Source organism: Sus scrofa, chromosome 1, assembly GCF_000003025.6.
Source record: "Sus scrofa isolate TJ Tabasco breed Duroc chromosome 1, Sscrofa11.1, whole genome shotgun sequence".
NCBI lineage: Eukaryota > Metazoa > Chordata > Mammalia > Artiodactyla > Suidae > Sus > Sus scrofa.
This window is the reverse complement of record NC_010443.5, coordinates 191,745,655-191,766,971: the sequence shown is the minus strand read 5'-3', so window position 1 is coordinate 191,766,971 and position 21,317 is coordinate 191,745,655. Positions and strand designations below refer to the sequence as shown.

The 21,317-nt window shown below is 45.1% G+C and overlaps 1 protein-coding gene across 5 annotated transcripts in view; it reads right to left on the bottom strand.

The window, feature by feature from the left end:
- The window catches only part of NTRK3 (neurotrophic receptor tyrosine kinase 3), a 406,414-nt gene that overhangs the window by 174,704 nt on the left and 210,393 nt on the right, over positions 1 to 21,317 (bottom strand). For all 5 annotated transcript variants that reach the window (XM_021083214.1, NM_214271.2, XM_021083220.1 and 2 more), the window contains 1 exon segment: positions 694 to 882. In XM_021083214.1, the coding sequence (XP_020938873.1) occupies positions 694 to 882 (189 nt within the window).

Here is a 21,317-nt window from a genome sequence, read left to right as displayed (position 1 = left end):
CTGGGGAACACCTGCTAGATGGAAGCCAGGCCATGGAAACTCCAGCAGCTGAGAGAAGCCCTAGCAGAGATCGGCAAAAATACAAAGGGAGGGGCTGAGCCAACGGGAGATAAGAGAGTAGGAAACAGGTGCCCTGAGTCTGCTGATCTGAATGAGACCTCTGCAGTGCGGCGGGGAAGGGTCCTAGCTCAGGGAATGATCTGATTTTCAGGACATACACTTCGGGGCACTGGAGGGGCAGCTAGCGAGGTGTTTCCATTCAGAAGGTGCTCACCGCCCTTCATTCCCTTCCCCCTCGTGCAGGCTGGGATGGAGGGTCTGAACGACCTCGTGGCTGTTGTCTGGACAGTCAGGTTATGTTTCCCGAATAGACAGGCCAGGCGCACAGATGAGACCAGCAGTGCCCCTGCCCCTGCCTTACTGGGAACACCTCTCCAGGTGGGGCTGGGGCCCCCTGCCTCTAGGCTGCTCCCCTCCTTGGCCAGCTCTTCCCAGGGAACTCTGTCCCAGTGGCGTCCCCTTCCCCAGGCTAGTCTCCAAGTTTCGAGACAAAGAGGGAGGGTATCTTAGAGAGTGGGGGGTTAGCAGATAGCAGGTCATCCCAGAAGGTTCCAGAACCCCAGCTCCATGGTCTACGGCCTCACCACCCTTCCCCTCCCACCAGAAGGGACAACATTCTACTGCAGTACTCACACGTGTCTGGCTTGTGGCAGTTGTGTCCCTGGCGGAAGTACTGGGGGTTCTCAATGACTGGGATGCGGGTCATGCCAATGACCACTGTGTCCGGCCCGGCGTCCAGTGATGAGGGTGTGGTGATGCCATGGTTGATGTGATGCAGTGGGCTGGCTGAGTCCTCTTCACCACTGATGACAGCCACAGGACCTGTACAGCCCAGGAGAGACACGGGAGCCATGAGTCACATCTGGCCAGTGCCCAGCCCTGCCCACAGACCCTTCCACCCTTCTGCCATCCTGTTTTCCACAGGAGCAAAATCCATTGGAAGAGTGTTCCCCAAATGCTCTGGATTCTGAATTGAGAAAAACTTTTAATTCTTCTTCATGAGAGAAAAATCGACCCTGTCACACCATGGGATCATGGCAAAACAAGGGCGTGAATCCAAAAGACTAGCACGTGAATTATTTACACTTTCTCCATATCCAAATTAGTTCAAAATAATAAAAAGTTTAAATGCATTTCTTTGCTTATATAGCAACAGGATAAAAAAAAAAAAAAAAAGGGACTCAGCCCTTCTTTAGGAGCTCTTAAAACTATCGATGCCAAGTCCCACCCCAAAGATTCTGATTCACTTGGTCTGGAGATGCAACATGGGCATTTGGATTTAAAGAGCTTCCATGTAAGTCCCACGTCCAGTGAAACCCTAGAATCTTTCATTAGGGCCTTGGAGGATGAGAACATTTCCAAAGTGGATGGCAGATTCCCACAGGAGTACAAAGCAACCTTTACTGGACTCTGCTATCCACCCTCCCCTCCCACAGAGAGAGAAGCCCACTCTGGATGTGGATCCAACCTGAGCCACTTTCACAAGTGATAGTATTGAAGCTGCAACACTATTAGCCTATAGGCTGCCAGGCCAGCCATCCCACTCTTGACAGCTTCCTATTTGCCCTGACGGCATCAAAGAACCATTTGCCATCTTCACCAACCCTAATGCCACCACTTTCTAATCCAAAGAAGAAACCCAGTAAAAAGATAATTCATGCTCCATCGTGGTGGAGCAATGATTTTGTTTGGTGGTGTGATTCTCCCACATGTACAAATATAACTCCTGTAAAGTGAATTAGCTGTGACTGTTTGTGGCTTTTCCTACAAGTGGTGTTTGAAATGGCTGTTTTGCAAGACACATGGTCCCAAGACAAAGTGCCTGCTGTGATTTGGTTTTGCAGCTTGAACAATATTTCCACTGCAGAAACCCATTACATCTTACTGAAGTTTATGGGGAGAATATTTCCCATCAGGTAGCCAGGTGAAGCGCCAATGAGGCAGAACTAAATGGAAGACGAGTAAATGCAAACTGAGGACCCCGAATTCCACTCCGTCAGCACAGACAGGTTTATTCCAACCTGTGACAAATGTCTGACTGTGCTCAAAGACCGTGTGAAAAAACAGCCATAAGCGACTTCCCCAAACACTTGCAGTCATCATGTGCCTTTGCGAAAAGAGGCCAGTTCCTGGAAACACCTTGTAAACTTTTCTGAAACACTTCATATTGATTTCCAGTTAAACACTGGTCTCTAGCCTTCTCTCCCCAAATGCTACTAACATATGGAGGAATTAAAGAAGTATTTTTGCACAAAGAGGCAAAGGGGAGAGAAGAGGAAATGAGGTGTTTCAACAACATTTTTGAAGATGAAAAAGCAAAGGAGAAATCTCACTTACAGAGAGGAGGAGGATAAGGAAGAAAGGACCATTGGGTATGTGGTGGGGAATCCTGACAGTTGGGAGGCCCAGTACTTGAAGGGACAGAGGACCTGGGAGGGCCGGGGTGAGGCTCAGGTTGGAACAAGGCACCTGGCCATCACCTCACCCACCCCCACACCGCCAAAGTCTAGTGGTTTATTCACAGAGAAATCCCTTACATGTGATCATGCCTTAGTGAAGCAGAAGAGTTGACAAGCCCCATTCATGCCCACAAAGCAGGATCTCATTAGCTTTCTAGACCTCGATTCCTAAATATGAGAAAACAGTTGAGCATCACCAGACATTTCAACAAAGCTGCATCATGAAAGAGGGAGCACAAGACACACAGACAATCCGAGACCTGCAGGAAGCAGAAGTAATTCAGGGAGCAGATTTTTTTTTAATATTCTCAGGAAGATAAATGAAGACATTGCATCCAGAAAACAAGAGGATATTTAAAATGTGAACAATTAAGAAGGTAAAAAAGAATCCTTGTCAGTTATGATTATCAAAATTTGAAAATCAAAGAAGAATGGAAAATAAGTCAAGGAAATGTTCCAGAAAGTCAAACAAAAAGGGAAAGATAAGGAAATATATGTAATTAAAGACCCGAACTACAAATTCAGCACCTGACTAAAAGAGGAGACAAAGACAGAGAGGTAGAAAAAGCAAATAGAAAAGATGGAAGGGAGAATTAAAAAATACGGGAAAATTTCCCCCAAATATTATCTATCCAGTTCCCACACATACATGAGAGCACACACACAGTCACAAAATTATGAAATACCAGGACCCTGAGGATAAAGACGCTAAGAGCTTCTAGGAGGAAAGTCAATTTCGAAAGGACAAGTCACATTTCGAAAGGAACAGGAATCAGAAAGAGCATAGTTCTCTATAATAACCTCGTACTGTTATTATAACTGTGCAAATTCCTTCAAAAAAATTTTTTTTGTCTTTTTAGCGATGCACCCACAGCATATGGAGGTCCCAGGCTAGAGGTCGAATCAGAGCTACAGCTGCTGGCCTACGCCACAGCCACAGCAACTTGGGATCCGAGCCACTCTGCAACCCTCACCACAGCTCACGGCAACGCTGGATCCTTAACCCACTGATCGAGGCCAGGGATGGAACCCACATCCTCATGGTTCCTAGTCGGGTTCATTAACCACTGAGCCACGACAGGAACGCCTTGTTTTATGATTCTTCATTTTTGACTGTGCAACCCTTACACTTGATGGCCACACCTGAGGCATATGGAAGTTCCCTGGCCAGGGACTGGATCCAAGCTGCCCCTCCAGCAACAAGGGATCCTTAACCCACTGTGTTGGGCTGGGGATCAAACCTGACCCTCCTCAGCAACCGGAGCCAATGCAGTCAGATTCTTAACCCAATGCACCATAGCAGGAACTCCAACAATAAAAAAAAATTAAATGTTAAAGAAATGTTAAAAGAATGTTAAAGAAAAAAGTCTCTCCATCCAAGACACACATTTCCAAACACCTCTGGGGTGACAGCACTGCCCCAGATTGAGAACCACTGATACAGGCACCAGCCTCCACTCCAGGAATTAATTTACCTTCCATTTGCCTCGGGAGGAAACCCACAGACCCGCCGCCCCTCTGGGAAAGGAAGCATTTCTTTTTACCTTAAGTTCCATGGGGAAGAATTTATTAAGATTCAAAGAAGGGACAAGCAAAGGGGGAATCTCAGCTGTTTGGGGAGCTCTCTTGTTTTCTGAGCCCCAAGGCAGGTCAGGAAGAGTCAAATTTGCCATTTTCTACCTCTCATCACACACATAGACCGTCTGGTACCTGTCACCAGCCTCTCTGCTGTCACTCATCCATCCCTAATTATGCAATTATTCTGCTCTGCGGTGCTAATAAACAAAAAGAAAGAAACAGACTTACAAGCTTTCTGGTAAGTTCAAGATTCTGAGAGAGGTGGAAGGAGAGACGCTCACATCACAATTCTCTTCCCAAACAGGTGCCTTATTTTTATCCCTTCAGACTGTGGTGGGTTCTGTACTTCTAATCATTCCATGATAGAACCAATGGATAATTAGAGAAAGCCTGATGGCACTGATGAGTGTCTTTCCCAGCAGGATGATCCAAACTGTCTTGCCAGAATCATCTTTTTCTTTCCTTTCCTGCTCCTTTTATATGCGGGGCGGGGGGGGGGGGAACAGGGAGCAGAGCCAGGAATGGCTTAGATTTTCATCAGTGGTTGATGCCAATGCAGGGCTCAGGTTCCTCCAGGAAGCAAAGGTCTCTGATGGGAACATGAGAGGGAAACTCACTGTAGTAGAGGGAGCTCTGACCCAGGCAGGCAGGGCCCCTATGAACGGGGAGCTGGGGGCTTCAAGCCACCACAAGGACTGAAGGGACATGGCATCCTGCAGAAGGCTCTGGTGATCCAGGGTCTGCAGTATATAGAGGAGGAGGATGGGGTGACAGAGTGACAGAGGCTGGAGCAGCAGCCTCCCTGATGCATAACCCAGTTCCAGGGAGGACCTCCTGGAACCATCCCCCCAGTGTCCTGCCCTTGTCCCTTAAAGTCCCTCTGTTCCACTAACTCCCTAATTTACAAAGCACTAACCAGTCTCAGAAACTGGACCCCAAGAATACCCAGTCATTGGTTCAACCTGCTGGCATTTGCCCAGCCAATCCACGGAACTGGAAATCTTCAATGACTCGGAGTCCCAAGGATGTGGTTATAACAAAAGGAAAAAGGGAGGGGAGATAAACGAACTTCTATTAAACACCTACTCTAGGCCAGATATGTTGCTTGGCATTTTGTTCTCTTCTCATTTGGTCCTCCCAAAAATACTGTTATTCCCATTCAATCAACTGGAAAACCGAAATAAGTTTGATTTTTTAAAAATCACTTAGCCAGGAAGTGACAGAGCCTGTATCTGAACCTATGTGTGCCTCCAAAGGTCTTCCTCTTCCCACCAAACTACACATTTTCTCAACAGGTTGGCTGACACCCTAGTATTTTTTTTATAAATAGCTAGAACATGAGCCCATAAAAGAAGCCAAAACATCACATCTGAACCAAAGCACCTAGGAACAGACCACCAAATATTTTCAAGGCTGGACCAACCCATGTAAGATAGCTCTGGGCAATCAAGGCCAATATATATGGCTAAATTATAAAATCCTGGATCCAGAATCCATCCATTTCTATATTTCTTCATTGATCCTTTTACTTCCTTCTAAAGTGGTGGTAGGGGCGGGGCAGGGGGAGATTGGGTGGCAATCTCACCTGGCAATTCAGAAGACCATCTTAGAAACTGTGGTCATTGTGACCGCTGTCACCAAGTTCTTCCAGACACCAAATAGGACTGCAGTTTTCTGCGCTCCTTGAAGTTAGTGCCCTGTCACTTTCTTTGACTTAATGAAAATGGGTGAAGGAAACTATCACTTCCACATGGAAGCTTCCAGATTTAGTGTGTTGAAGACATATCACCCCACACCTGTTGGAATGACTAGCATCAAAAAGATGAGAAATAGCAGCGAGTTCCCATTATTGCTCAGCAGGTTAAGGAACAGACGTTGTCTCAGTGAGGATGTGGGTTTGATCCCTGGCCTCACTCAGTGGGTCAAGGATCCAGCGTTGCTGCAAGCTGCAGTGTAGGTCACAGATGTGGCTCAGATCTGGTGTTGCTGTGGCTGTGGCATAGGCCTGTGCTGCAGCTCCAATTGGATCCCTAGCCCAGGGAACTTCCATATGCCATGGCCATAAAAAAGAAAAGAAAAGAAATGACAAGAAATAAATGCTAGTGAGGATGTGGAGAAAAGGAACCCTTTTGCAATGTTGCTGGGATTGTAAATTGCTGCAGCCACTGTGGAAAAAACATGGAGTTTCCTCAAAAAATTAAAAATAGAACTACCACAGGTTCCAGCAACTCCACTCCTAAAATACAATAGCCACCCCACCCATCCCCACCTTACCCATGGTTTGATTTCTGTGATTTCAGTCACTGGTGGTCAACCAAGGTCTAAGCATTAAATAGAAAATTCCAGGAATGAACAACTCCTAAGTTTGAGGTTGTACACCGAACTGAGTAATGTGATAAAATCTCCTGCTGTCTCACTCTATCCCACCCAGGACGTAAATCACCCCTTGTCCATCGCATCCCACCCATGAGTCACTCAGTAGCCATTTGGGTTACCAGATCAACTGTCATGGTGCAGTGCTATGTTCAAGTCACCTTTAACTTACTTAATGACGAACCCAAACAGCAAGAGGAGAGATGTGGCAATTCAGATACACCAAAGATAAGCTGTAAAGTGCTTCCTTTAATTGAAAGGGCGAAAGTTCTTAGTAACTTAGTAAGACTTGGTAAGGAAAGAAAAGAGTGTGTACTAAGGTTGCCAAGATTTAAAGTAAAAACCAATCTTCTATTAGTGAAATTGTGAAGAAGGAAAAAGAATTTCATGCTAGTTTTGCTGTGGTACCTCAAACTGCAAAAGTTAAGGCCACAGAGCATGGTAAGTACTTGATTAAGGTGGAAAAGGCATTAAATTTGAATAAGACACTTAGAGAAAAAAAAATCACACCCATATAACTTTTATTACAGTATAATCTAATTTTTATATTTGATTATCAATGTTGTTAATCTCTTACAGTGCCTAATTTATAAATTAGACTTTATCATAGATATGCATATAGGTATGTATAGGGAAACACCCAGTAAATAAAAGGCTTAGTATCACCCACAGTTTTAGGCATCTACTGGGGGTCTTAGAATGTAACCCTCATGGATAAGGGGGGGGCACTGCATATCCACAGGAAATGAAAACATGATATGAAATCAAATGGAATATTATTCAGCCATCAAAAAGGAGGAGATCCTATCATTTGTAACAATATGAATGGACCTTGAGGGCATTATGCTAGATAAAATAAGTCAGAGGAAGACAAATACTATATTATCTCATATGTGGAATCTTAAAAAACAAACAAACAGAAACAAGTCCTAGAGATGTAATGCATATCATGGTGACTATGCTTAATAATACTGTATCATGTTATTTGAAAGTTGCTAAGAGAATACATCGTAAAAGATCTCATCATAAGAAAAAATTTGTAACTATGTGTGGTGATGAATGTTAATACATTTATTGTGACGCATGTTACACAATACACATAAATATCAAATCATTATGTTGTAGACCTGAAACTAATACAATAACATAATGTCATATGTCAATTATGTTTCAATTTAAAAAAAAATCCAGTGTGTGATGTGCTATGTTTCCTTTTTCCTGCCTTGGCAATTGGAGAAGCATGAGGCAGAGCCCCAGGCAGCCTCAGTCCTGAGTGAGTCCAACAAATTACTGAGATCTCCAGCTAACACCTGGTGCACATGTGGCGTAAGTTGGAAGTACAGCTTTGTTGTTTTAAGTCATTGAGATTGACAGGGGGCTGTTTGTTATCACAGCATAACCCAATTCATGCTGACTAATGTAGGAATGAAGTCATCTCAGATTTACAATGTTACTTTAATCCTTCACATCATCCTCAACAAATCTTTACAAACGTGCCTTATGCAAAGGATGGGCTTATTGTCCTCTATGATGTGATTCATTCTAAAATGCTTCTTCTCAACTCTCTGTACCCAAATTGAGCTCTAATCTAATCTAAATTGGTTCCACTAAAAGCCAGATCATGGCCTCCTTTGTTGAAAACAATTCCGCCCTACCTCGATCTGAATTGGGAAGTGTAAGAAAACAAACCTGGATGGGTCTCATGGTTTTTAAATGTGTCAGAATGAAGCAAACAAGCCAACCCTTGGATTAAGAAAATGATTTTTTAAAAACTTCAACCTTTTTCCTGCTGATAAAAATCAAACATTGACGTGTCCCTGGTGGGCGAGAGCTTTGTATCAACAAATCTGGGAGCGGGAATTCATAAAATGGAATAAGTGAAAACACAACAAACACAATTAAAAATCCAACCATGCTCAGAGAGGGATTCCATTTACAGTCTCATAAAAAGAGCTTAGTCCTCAGAGAAAAACAAAGGAAAATCAGTTTCTTAATTTTTATTGGCAGATGTGGGACAGAGGCCAAATGAATACAGGCTGTGCCCAAGAGCCTACCTGAGGACAAGTTCCCAAGTGCCTATTCCTGGTCCAGCTCCTCTGGTCGCTCCTCTCCCCACCTCCTCCAGCTTCCAGAAAGACTTTGCCCCTGTGATCTCCGGAGCTTGCCAGGTCCTTCAGGCTGTCCAACAAGGCATGCTCTCCTCATTTCTGCGCTTCTCTGCCTGAGTCATTTCCCAAAAGATAAGCTTTATTCTCTGGCTCCAGTTCCCTCCCAGCCTCTTACAGGAACCAAAGGCTTCGTTCATGCCAGGTAGCATTCATAGCTTGGAGGTACTGCTCCGAGATTGAAAACGATGCTGCCCAAACAACCATTTAAGAAAAGGGAAGTTGGTATGGATGCTCCAAACACTTGATTTCCCTTATCTCAGTTAATCATTACAACAACCCTGGGGGAAGATCTTATTGTGCCAGTAATGCAATGGAAGAAATTGAAGCTCAAGGTTTCAACATTTGCCCAAGTTCACAGGGCTAATAACCTGACTTCAGAGTTGGGGCTCATTTCACTGCACCATGCTGCCTGACCCTCCAGCATTGTTCTTCTGACACTGGGGTGAGTTATGATGGGTCAACCACAGCTCCTTCTCATGCCCAATTTTTATTCCCTTGAGACCCATTGGTAAGAGAACTGGCTTCATTCAGGAGGGGAGCTCATGACATTTTCAAGAACTTTAGACCCACCACCTGTGTACTGGGTTATAGCTGGCAGAGGCAACCAGGAGTTCATAGACAGAAGAATGGCAGGCAGCAAGGGTCCTGAGAATAAAGAACTAACTAGAGGGAAGAAAGCTGTCATCAGCTTTCTCCAAAGACTCTTTATATAGATAGTATTTCAGAGCATTCCAGGCATACGCAGGAAGTGAAAATCATCTTCCAATTTCAGGTATACACTAACTACAATACAAAATGCTGTTTTTTCTGTCCAAAAAGATTATCGCTCAAGTCTCAACTTTTCTAAATTCAGCGTTAACCACTGAACTGTGACTAGTCAGTGTTACCCCCAATAGAGGCATTTATTTTCTCTAAAGACTTATCCACTAGAGTTCCCTTGTGGCTCAATGAGTTAAGGATTTTGCACTGTCACTGCTGTGGATCTAGTTAGAGCTGTGGTGCAGATTAGATCCCTGACCCAGGAACTTCCGCATGCCATAGGTGCAGCCAAAAGATAAGTCAGTAAATAAATAAAACCTTATCCATAGGTTTCCCCCCATCCTCTTGCGGCCTTTTGGTAAAGAGAAGGAAGCATCTTTTCTGAGCATGCTGTACTAGGTGTTGCCATGCTGAGTCACTGGTTCCCCATGTCCTTCACCCACCCATGTCCTTCACTTTCTTCACTAAGCTAACTATACTGCATACTCTGATTTCAACACTAAGACCAAGAACATGAGCATCCAAGTGCCTCTGACTTTACCTGGCTCACAAGTGGGAAACAACAGCTAAAATCCCACTGGTTGACCTGTAGATGGTTTCAATATGAGGCTCTTTCAATTAAAGTGGGACATGACTAGTTAGAAGAGACAGAGACAGAACTCTTTTCAGGAGAAACTTGGGGCTTTACAGACACTAGCTCAGAGAGGGTTTCCCCACTAGAACAGCTTCCCACAGTTGTCTGGGTAATGTACCATGCTTTCTAAGCAACAGCTTTTCCAAGTAGGTGGGGGGAAACCCCTTCATAGTATTTCTGACTACATGTGGAGTGGCACCAAGCATACTGCCACCTATGGAAAACCCTGCTTCTTCTGCAGAGGGATGGCCTTATATACTCCAAGAAAACACCATAAAAATAGCTAATGTCATATTGACCACCAGGCCCTGTCCTGTCTCATTCAAGGCTCATGCTGGCTCAGTGAAATGGGTCCTGTAATGAAAGTCAGAGCAGTTGAGTAGTCTGCCCAAGATAACACAGCTGGCAGGTGACAGCCTCATGGTTCTGGCTGGAGATGCAGGACTCCAGGGTCCATATTCTTTTTCTTTTTTTTTTTTTGTCTTTTAGGGCTGCACTTGCAGCATATGGAGGTTCCCAGGCTAGGGGTTGAACTGGAGCTGTAGCCGCTGGCCTACACCACAGCCACAGCAATACCAGATCTGAGCTGCCTCTGCAACCTACACCACAGCTCACAGCAATGCCAGATCCTTAACCCACTGAGTGAGGCCAGGGATCGAACCTGCATCCTCATGGATGCTAGTTGGGTTAGTTAACTGCTGAGCCAGAATGGGAACTCTGAGTCCATATTCTTAATCACTCCCCTACCTGCCTCATGGTACATGATAACATAGCCTCAAACCAGTGAGGTCTAGAATGAAAACACTTTGGAACTACAGTGACCCTAAAATGAAGATGCTGAAATGAAGCCTGAATTTAGGTTGGAGATAAACTGTGAAAGTCCAATGGCTTCTTCCAGACTATTCTGAGATTGTAAACTCAATCACAAACCCTGTGACCCCTGAGGGCTCACACCCAGTTCTCCCCGGACTTAACGCAGCACCCATCACCTTATGTTGGACAGCAAGACATCTCTCCCTTTATTAGAAAACACTCACTGAGACCTCCCAGGAGCCCCAGATAGGGAGGACAATGAGAGTTAGAGACCCTAGGGCCTTTTAGAACAGAGACCTCAGGATTTGGTGCATTAAAATCCATCCTCTAATAGTGGTGGAAACCCTCAGATCCATGTGACACATGATTGCTCCAAGATATATTCCCACCCATGAACTCAGTCACTCACCAAAGCAACCCAATGGGATATTCAAGACAGGGACTCAGTTTCCCATTTCACAGATGCAGGAACTGAAGCTCAGCACTGCTGAAGTGACCTACCACACAGTCAGGGGAAAGCTGTGAATTGAACCCAGCTCTTCTGACTCCCTATCCAGCGTTCTGTGGAGCTCACATCAAACCTAATACCCCCGGAAATGTCAGGAGTGGCCGTGAACCTCAACTCCCCCGCTGGAGAGTAAGGTCCATCTCTGGGAGCTGTGAGGACTCCCCAGCAGATGGATCTCTGCAGACGTCATTTGGAAATTTCATGAGTTTGGCTGTGAATCTCTTCTTCTAAAATTAGAAACCCATGAGAGTGACTTAGAAACCACAGGGCAAGGCACACGAAAGAGAAGCATTGTAAACCCAGACAAAAGGAGTGATTGCCTCAAAAAGGAGGGTGCAAGGTCAAAGGCAGCCCCACGAGTGTCTAGCAAAACTATCCCACAGAACACAGTCACTGGAAGACACTACAAGACTGTCAGACAAGCCTGGTCTCTGTGTTCTCCAGACAAAGAATCAGCGTTCTCTGTTGGTGTCCACAGAGCTCACCCATTCCTGACCACTGTGCTGAAGGCTATGCGTGCCCTGACCCTCTATCCTCAGGACCAGAGGCCCTGCCCTTGCAGAAATGATTGATGGGTCTGGTGCTTCCTACCCTTCTGTGGCCTCTCATCAATTGCTTGCTGAACCGGGGTTGGAACCTGCGCACATGGGTTGACATATCTCCCAGGCCCAGCTAGCTGCAAGGTGAGAATTCCAAAAGGGTTGTCCATCCAGGACTCAGGCTTCCATAACTGGAGCCTTTCACTCTGCTTCCATGGCCAGGGTATCCCCCTGACAAGTCACTGAGCAGTCCTGGGAAATTTCACCTTGAACTTGGTTATGCCATTGACCTGCATGGGTCTTTCTCAACTTATGATAAGGTTACATCCTGATAAACCCATCACTGAAAATATCATAAATGCATTTAATACACTGAACATCATAGGTTAGCCTAGCCCATCTTATATAAGCTCAGAACACCTACATGAGTCTAAAGCTGGGCAAAACTCTCTAACACAAAATCTATTTTACTGCTGAGTAACTGCTGAATATCTCATGTCATTTATTGACTACCGTATTGAAAGTGAAAAACAGAATGGCTGTGCAGGTGCGGAAAGATATAAGTGGCTGTTTACCCTTCTGATCACGTAGCTGACTGTCCAGCATCATGGGGAGAGTATCGTAAAAATATGGCTGGCCTGGGAAAAGTCAGAGTACAGTTTCTACAAAATGTGTATTAATTTTGCACCTTCATAAAATCAAAAAATCTTAAGGGGAACCATCCTTAGGTCAGGGATCGTCTGTATCATAATTTCATAAAAACCACTGTGTCCTTAGAAAATTATTAGGAAGTCACATCTTTATTTGACCCTTACATTTTTTAGAGAGTCCTGGGGTCAACAATGACCCATATCCTTGCTCCTCCCAATTCAAGCTGCCTCACTAGTTCTGAGGTCTCTAGATCATAAACTTCTAAATGTCAATAACTCCATCCTGCGTATCTTTGATTTCTTTGAGGTCTTAGTAAAATGCCTGTAATCCAGCAGGCAATCAGAAAATGCATGTTATCTGAGTGCCATCCCAGATGTCCACAAGCACCAACTCCCCAAGTGCATTAGTTTCCTGGGGCTGCAGTAACACCATACCACAAACTGGGTAGCTTAGAACATGAGGACTGTACTGTCTGAGAGACTTCTGGGGCTAGAGGTCTCAGTATGACCATGCTCGCTGTGAGACTCTAGGTGGAACCTCCTTGCCCCTGGCTAGCTTTTGATAGTGGATGGCCATCCTTAGGCATTCTTTGGCTTGTTGATGGATCACTCCTCTGACATCACATGGCCTTCATGTCTGTCTCTGGGCCTCTTCTCTTTTTATAAGGCCATCTGTCCAATTGGATTAAGGGTCTCCCCTATTCCAGCATCACCTCATCTTAACATGCATTGTGATTACACCTGCAGAGGTTCCATTTCTGAATAAGATCACATTCACAGCTACCAGAGTGGCTAAGACTCCAGGACACTGTTCAACCTGCAACCACCAAATCTCCCATCTGTCTCACTCTCAGCACAGGGTCCAAATGGCAGGGACGGGCATAAGGGATGAAAGGGCATTATATGAGGACGGTGATAAGACTGGAGAAATTTCAGGCTCTGGGATGAGTTGGGAATGCACTCTCAAGGCACTTGACCTTCCAGGGGCAACTTCCAGGGACTGCAGCACTAAGTCCATTCCAAAGTCCTAACAGGAGTTCCTGATTGATGCTGCACCTTCCAAATCAGCCCTTCCCACCCACATCTTCACCACATACTGCCTCATGGGCCAGACCCAGAGCCACAGACTAGGGAATGGAAGAAAAAGAGCACCCCCCCCCAGGTACCCATCGGGGACACAGAATAAACCAAAGGACACATACATGGGATTAGAACCATGATACAAATGTGCCCATGGCAGTGGGGTGGCACATGGGAGACAGTAAACCAGGACAGGAGGGCAAAGAAGGCAGCCTGGAGAAGGACCCCAGCCCTTCAAACACAGTAGCCTCTAGCCTGGAGCCCCATCATGCTTCATCCCCACAGAGAGTCACTGCCCCTTCCCAGGGCCTCGCCTCCTTCCTGCTCTACAGATACTTGGTGGCCATCATCTCCAAGGCACCTTGAACCTTGGCCACTGCCTCTCCTCCCCACACACCTGGGCAGCAGCTGAGCAAGGGCCTCCGAAGCCCCTATTCATCTCTTGGCTCACTCTCTCCTTCCACAGACAAGCTATAAAAATGATAAAAGCATTTCATTCGAGCAGAGCTGCCCCAGGCACTGGGGAGGGTGCAGAGGATCCACTGACAGCTGGCATGTGAAGGTATAAAGATGACATCAAAATCAATCGAAATAATACCATATCAGCTCTGGATAGTCTCCCCTGCATGGCACGCTTTATATACTGTAGCACTCGTGCCTGTTTACACACTTGCTTCCGGGCCCTGCAGGATTCCCCTGGCCAGGCCAGCACTCAGCTGCCCTGTCCTCTAAGAAGCCTCTTTAGCCACACAGGGTGAGGCAAGGATGTCACTCGTATGCTCCCCACCAGACCCTCGTGAACATGCCAGAAGTCCCACGCACACACACTGGGTGTGCTCCTGAGCAAGAATACATGTGAGCTCATGCATAAAACAGCACCAGTTTATTGGTCATTAAACAGTGTAAGGAGACTTATTCGTCTTGATTTCTTCACAATTTCATCTCTTCTCCATCTCGCTAGACATAATATTTCCCCAGGTAATGTATATAACATAGTAAAGTATAATACATCCAGGACACTGAATGCTCAAACCAAATACCCCAAAAAGGGGTGATGAGGGAGATTCTTATAGTAGTAAGTTAGCCTTTTATTTTTCTAAAGATGGACACATGAGCCAGATTGGTACAAAGGAAAATAAATCTAAAGATCTAACCATTTCAGCTGAAAATGCCCATTCCTCTTCAACTTTATAATTTCCTGCAATCACTTTTAAGGTGTTATTCATGTACTGACATCCAGATTAGGTAATATTATTAAACCTCCCAATTCATAGAAACTTTGCATTTTCATGGGGCTGCCTCACCAAAACCTTGTCTCCTGATGAATCCATCAGCATAAAGGAGGTTCAGGTAAGGACTGAAACCCTGCTAGAAAGGGCACATACCCTCATTCAGTTCAGATAAGCTTTGTTCTTATTATTGGAAGGTGGGTGACCACACATCCTGATTTTCCTAGGACAATCCTCATGTATACCTGTTGTTCAAGCATAATTATTAATATTGCCTCCCTTAACGATAAATGATAAGTCACCCTAATCAAACGTAACTTGGCCCTCCTGTGTGGGGGAGTGGAGGATGGGAAAAAGACAGTCATGGTGGAATCAGCTGCTATTTCAGACTCTAGACACAAGGGGGCAATACCACAGGTGGGGCAGTGAACCACTCCAGCCAACTCCTTCCTAACTTTCTAAACTCTCCCTGAAGCATCTTGGAGGGGCCTGGCCTGTAACCTCAGAATATCCATATAGGACACTGTCCTTCTTGGGCAGTCACTAAGTATCACTTGATGATGACGATGCAGCCATTGATTTTTCTATCCCCTCTTCCCTCTGTCCCCCACCCCCCCGCCCCGGGGTATAGGTCAATCAATCTAGACCATCTTGATCTACTTGGAAAGCTTAACTGCCATGAAGCTAAACCACTTGTCCTCTGGCTCCAATCTCTTAGAGAAATTAGTGCCAATGGAAGTGTCAGTATCAATTTCATAATGTTATTGGATGAAGGTGAGGCTGGGCCACGTCCCATATTCCTGACGGGCCATCAAAGTGATGAGGATTATGGGTGAGGAGACAGACAGCTCTGACAGGAAAGGCAATGACTCAAGATCAATTAGACTGACAAGCCTATCTTTAAGTCATAGCACTTAATGCTGACACTGTACGTTCCCCACAGACATTAGAACACTGGATGCAGAGTTTTCCTGATGTCTCCAGGGGCAACTAGAAAGCCTGGGGGCTTGCAAAGAAGCCCTGGCCTTACCCCTCTCCCAAGAGAATCTAAGCAAACGATTCTAACAAAAGGGTTTTTGCTCTCGTGATGGGAAGACAGAATATCTGGCCCCAGTTTTTCCTTTTTTCTTTTTCCTGCCTTCTAAAGAAAATGTCAAGATAAAATGTAGGCTGCGTATTTAAATTTAATTCCTTTGCAGAGTCAAGGGAAGTCTTGGGATTATTAAAATGGAAATCAAGATCTTGTAAAAGTCAAACCATCCTAGCAGAAGAGGAGATTTGTCATGGAAGGTGAGAGCAGCAGATGGAGGCCACGCGGGTCCAGGTTCTAATCCAACTTCTTAGCCCAGCCTTGCTGTGAATACAACTGCTTGCACTCAGGAACCAGCCACGTCATTTCTTCAGGGCTCCAGAGGCCTCAGGTAAGGTCAACCCTAACCTCCTACTGCCTTGCAACTCTGTGAGGACATGAAATGCCATCAGCTCCAAGGGCAACAGAGGGATCAGAGATTCTTTAAGACCTGGCAACATGTGTATAAATTGCTTTTTATTTTTTCTGTGTTTGACAGAAGATGCAAAGAAGCACCGCTGGAGTTGAGGATGCAGTGGATGGGGGCACTGAAGAGAGAGAAAAGCAAGTCTTGTCTCCTGCCAAGTGAACCTTATGCAAGAAGCATGGAAGTGGTGCTCCCACAGCTTCTCTAATGTGCCTGGGCTGTTTGAAAGCCTCTAGCTTAAGAGTTTACTTCCCCTGGTTCTCATGAGTTTCTGTTCCCAGAGCAACAGGCATAAATTTGAGCCTGTGAGGTTATAGCTATTTAAGCAGGTTTGCTTTATTATTTTTGAATTGTTTAACAAAATTGTTTGTTACATTCTATTAAAAACCCCCACAGTGTTTCACAATGGAATTTAAAATTCACCTTATATTAAAACATCCATTTCAGAATACGTTTGTTGATGGGGTTGGCGAACACCAATATGAATTAACTGATCTTGACATGGACCTAAGCAGTCGATATATGGGAAAGACCAGAAGAAAGTAAGCCTTAGCTGGGTAATGTCAACCCTGGGCAGGATGCTGTTGTCAGTATTACCTGGAACTGCTGGTGTCCCATACACACTCAGAACATTGGCCTAATATGCAAATGTGTGAATCAGAGGATTCCTCCCAAGGTGCCTTTAAACAGAAGGCCCTTTAAAGGCACAGTGGTGTAGCAGAGGGTCTTTTAAGATCATTAACCAGTTGAAAGAGGAGCTAGGGTAGAGAAGCTTGAAGTGTTGGTAGTTCCTACTAATCAAAGATGGTTCAGAATCAATGACCCATCACCTCTGGAACTGCTGAAGAAAATGGTCAGAAAATATTAGATAGTAAACAAGTTTTGTTAGACACACCATGGGTTATAGAGGGTCTAGAAGTGGAATGTTTTTGACTTCAGATGTGATGCATGTGTCTTTTCAGTTTCACTGGGTAGATTGAGTGATTCATAGAGACTACATACAGGTATGTAGACATAGACACACATATACTGCACCCCACACACCAATGAACTAGATGTTATTTATGGAGCGTCCTCTACTCTTCAGGTACCGGCCTGTGCTTTCCTGCATCTCTCATTTAATATCTACTCTTGGATGAGTGACTACAATGGGTGAGAATCGTCCCAAGCAATTTACAAATATTGCCTCATTTAACCCTTAAAACCTTGCCATGATTATCTCCATTTTATAGACAAAGAAACAGGGGCTTGGAACTATTTTTCACCTTGTCCATAGTCCCTCAGCTGATACATGATGAGGCTGAATTCAAACTGAAGGCCACCTCATGCCAAGGGGTCCTCACCTCATCCCCTAACATACTGTCCGCCACAAACTATAATTTCAAGAAAACCTTCTAAAATATATATGAAGAATGAGAATTGGCATTTTCCTTGAGGCTGATGGAGAATTTCCCTCAAATTCACTCTCTAATTTTATTGAGGTGTGTCTTGATTCATAAACGTGCAATTTAGACTTGACACTCAAAGCTCATCAGTATATCATTATCTATGGACCGCAACTCCTACTATTAATTGAGTAAAAACCCAACTTTAGTTATTTAGCATATAAACAATCTACACTTCTAGCCCTGTCACACCTGTGTCCCGGCCCAAGTCACTTCCCCGATGCCTCCAGTTCACCCGTCAAACCCAGGAGCCAGCTCAATTCCCACCACTGCCTTGAAGCCTTTCTGGAAACTTGCTCTCTGTCTGCTTTCTCCCCATCCCACCCACACAACTCCCTTCTCAAAATTCTTTCAGCATCTCTAAAAACCAAGGTTTCTCTGTCACTCTCTTGTCTCCTATCGATTCTTATTCTTTGCACCCCAAGGATAAGTCTTTTTAAAAGGGAGGGTTGGTTCTCACACCATCTTTTTATTCTCCTCGTCTGAGGAAAGACAACACTGTGTAGGTCAAGAGCACATTCCCACTATTTTCTTAACTCCTATGAAATTAGTAAGGTCACTTAACCTCTCTAAGTATGTGTTTCCTCATCTGTAAAATGAGGTTAATAATAGCTACGGCCTCATCATGCTACTGTTAGAGTTAAAGTAAATATTTACGTAAACCACTTGCCGTGGTATAAGTGCTCAGTAAATGTTCATAATAATGCTGATAAAGTAAAAACAAGAACAAATGGCACTTAGTTAACTCAAGAATGGTGCTGTTGATACTTTTAACCCACACACTAGTTATTAATTTGAGAGCCTCTTTTTTTTTTAATATGGCCACTAATGATAGCGTTTGCATTTCTGAGAGTCTCCCACTGCATGCTAGAGAATTAGAATGAACCAATGCTTCTCATCTCTGATCAAAGAAAAAGTACTTAATGATACAAAAAAAGAAATGAGCTTTGTTTGAGATGGAAGGGAGGATCTGAATGGAGAGACTGGCTGCTTCTTCTTGGCTCCCATGGACTCAGCCTGATTCTTCACCTATCCAGGAATGTGGTAGGAATGTGCAATAAATGATGAGAGGCAGTGCTGCCTGCTGTTCTTTCATTTCCATACACAGAGGGGACATGCGGAGTAAGGGGATCTAATAATACCTGAAATAACTCAAATAACTCATGTCCTGAATGAACCTGAGTGCTGTCTCTTAATCTCCAGTGACAGGGAACTGTGGTTCAGGGGGGTGAGCACACCTGGCTAGAAAGGGGAAAGGTCAAAATGAATCCACATCTGTTGGGCTTAAAAACCACTCCTCTAATCTCTGGTTAGGCACGTGACAGCTGTAACCCTAACATATGAAAGGCCATGGGCCCTTCTGAGGGGGCATCTGGGCTTCTGCTGCCAAAAGTCTCAGGGCTGTCATGTTAGGAACCCCTGCAGCCAAGCATTGTATGATACTCTAAGTTAAATGTAATCAATGCTGATTGTAATCACTAGGAATTAACAGATTTATTATAATCATGAGCTAAAAATGGCTTATGCTAATAAATCAATGAGCAATGAAAAGGGCAAGTGAAAAGTCTTTGGGCAACAGAGCCAGGTGGGGGCTGTAAGGAGGGAGGTTATGTGCAGAAAGCTGCCAGGAGACATGGCAGCCAAGGTGTCCCAGCCACAGAAGCACTCCCCCATGGGACAGCTCGTCAGACTCCAGGTATCTGATCTCCATGGACCTGGAAATTAAAGATACTTTGGGTTGGGAGTTTCCATCGTGGCTCAGCAGATTACAAACCCGACTAGAATCCATGAGGATTCGGGTTCCATCCCTCGCCTCACTCAGTGGGTTAAGTATCCAGCATAGCTGTGAGCTGTGGTGTAGCTTGCAGATGTGGCTCACACCACACGATGCTGTGGCTATTGTATAGGCCGGCAGCTGCAGCTCTGATTCAGTCCATGGCCTGGGAACTTCCATATGCCACAGGTGCAGTCCTAAAAAGCAAAGAAAAAAAAAAAAGATACTTTGGGCTCAAGGGTATGAGATGACGCAATCTGGGGGCCTCGTCAGCTGTGTGGCTTGAGATAAGTTGCTTAACCTCTCTGAGCTTTGGTTTCCTCATTGGTAAAACTAGGTATTAAGAGGGTCCATTCACCAAATTCGACATTTATTAAGCATCTCTGATGTGCTAGTGCTGTTCTAGGGAATGAAACAAAGGTGAGCAAAACAAAGCCCCTCTCTCTGATAGAGTTCACATTCTGGGGAAGGTGACAGCCTGAATGAGTAAACCAGTAACTATATGCCAGATAGGAATGAAAGCCATAAAGAGACAGGCAGCAGTATAAGCTAACTTTATAGATAGGGGTTCAAAGGACCTGCCCTGCATTCAGCACCTGGGTGCTTCACCAGGTAAGCAAGGCAGGTGACCCGGGACCTCATAAATAGTGGAAGTGTTGAGCTGAGGCTTGGGCAGGTTCCTGGGGCTGAGACATGAGATCTGTGTAAAGTGCACTTTTCAGGAACAGTCCTTGAAACCTGTAACTCCAGGTGCCTGTCTTTTGCCCAGAGTTGACAAAAGCCAGTCAGTCGTAATCCGATCCCAACATCCAGTGAGGCCAGTAGGGACTCTGGTTGAGGCTAAGGGCTACAGACGGGCTCCTCCAAGTTCAAGTCCAGGCTCTTTGGACCTCAGCTGAGCAGGCTCTTTGTCCCTTTGTCCTGTTCTTTGCCTCCAGATCCCCACCCAAATAACAGGAGAAATAATAGTCCCTACCTTACAAGCCTCTAAGACTGTGGTGAGAACTACATGAAGAAATGTCTGAACAATACTTATCCTGGTACCTGGCATACAGTAGAGGCTAAATAAATATGAACTGCTATGAAGAGAGTTATTAAGTGTGGATGTGTGTATGGATATGGATCTCTTGTTGAGATGAAAGGCTGTGATGAACGGAACTGCTCAGGATTGGAATTTCATGTCTTTTGGCAACTTGCCCTATGTGCTCTTCTCTGAGACGGGGCTCTGCAGAAGGGCACTGATTTTTTAATTTGATTCTACAGGAAGTTGACAGAACAGAGGTTTGCCCCCTTCTGTGCCAAGGTAGCTGGCATGTGCCCTGCTGTAGAGGGGAAATCAGGCCGAGAATATCCCATGCCTGGAGATCCCGAAGGCCCCGCCCCCACGACTGATGGAGCATCAGTTCAGTAAAAGCACGAGGCCCTTCCAGGCAAAAAGAAATGGGAATAATAAACCCTGCCTCATTTGTTTGTTCTGCCAGTGAGGCAGTCAGTCAATCCAAAATATATATTGAATTCCCGTTGTGAGCAAAGCATTAAATAATAACATTAATAGCCACCATTTGTTGAGAACTTAATACAAGCCAGGCATGGCGTTCTATACACCTTCCTGACCCGGCTCACAGCCCTTCCCCTGTGAGTTTTGGTCTGAGGGCCGTGCTACTTTCACCCGCCCCGCTCCAGCAGAAGGGGCCCCTCCTTCTTTGTCATCCATGCCCAGCCCCAGTATGGGCCACAGTGCATCCTGCCCTG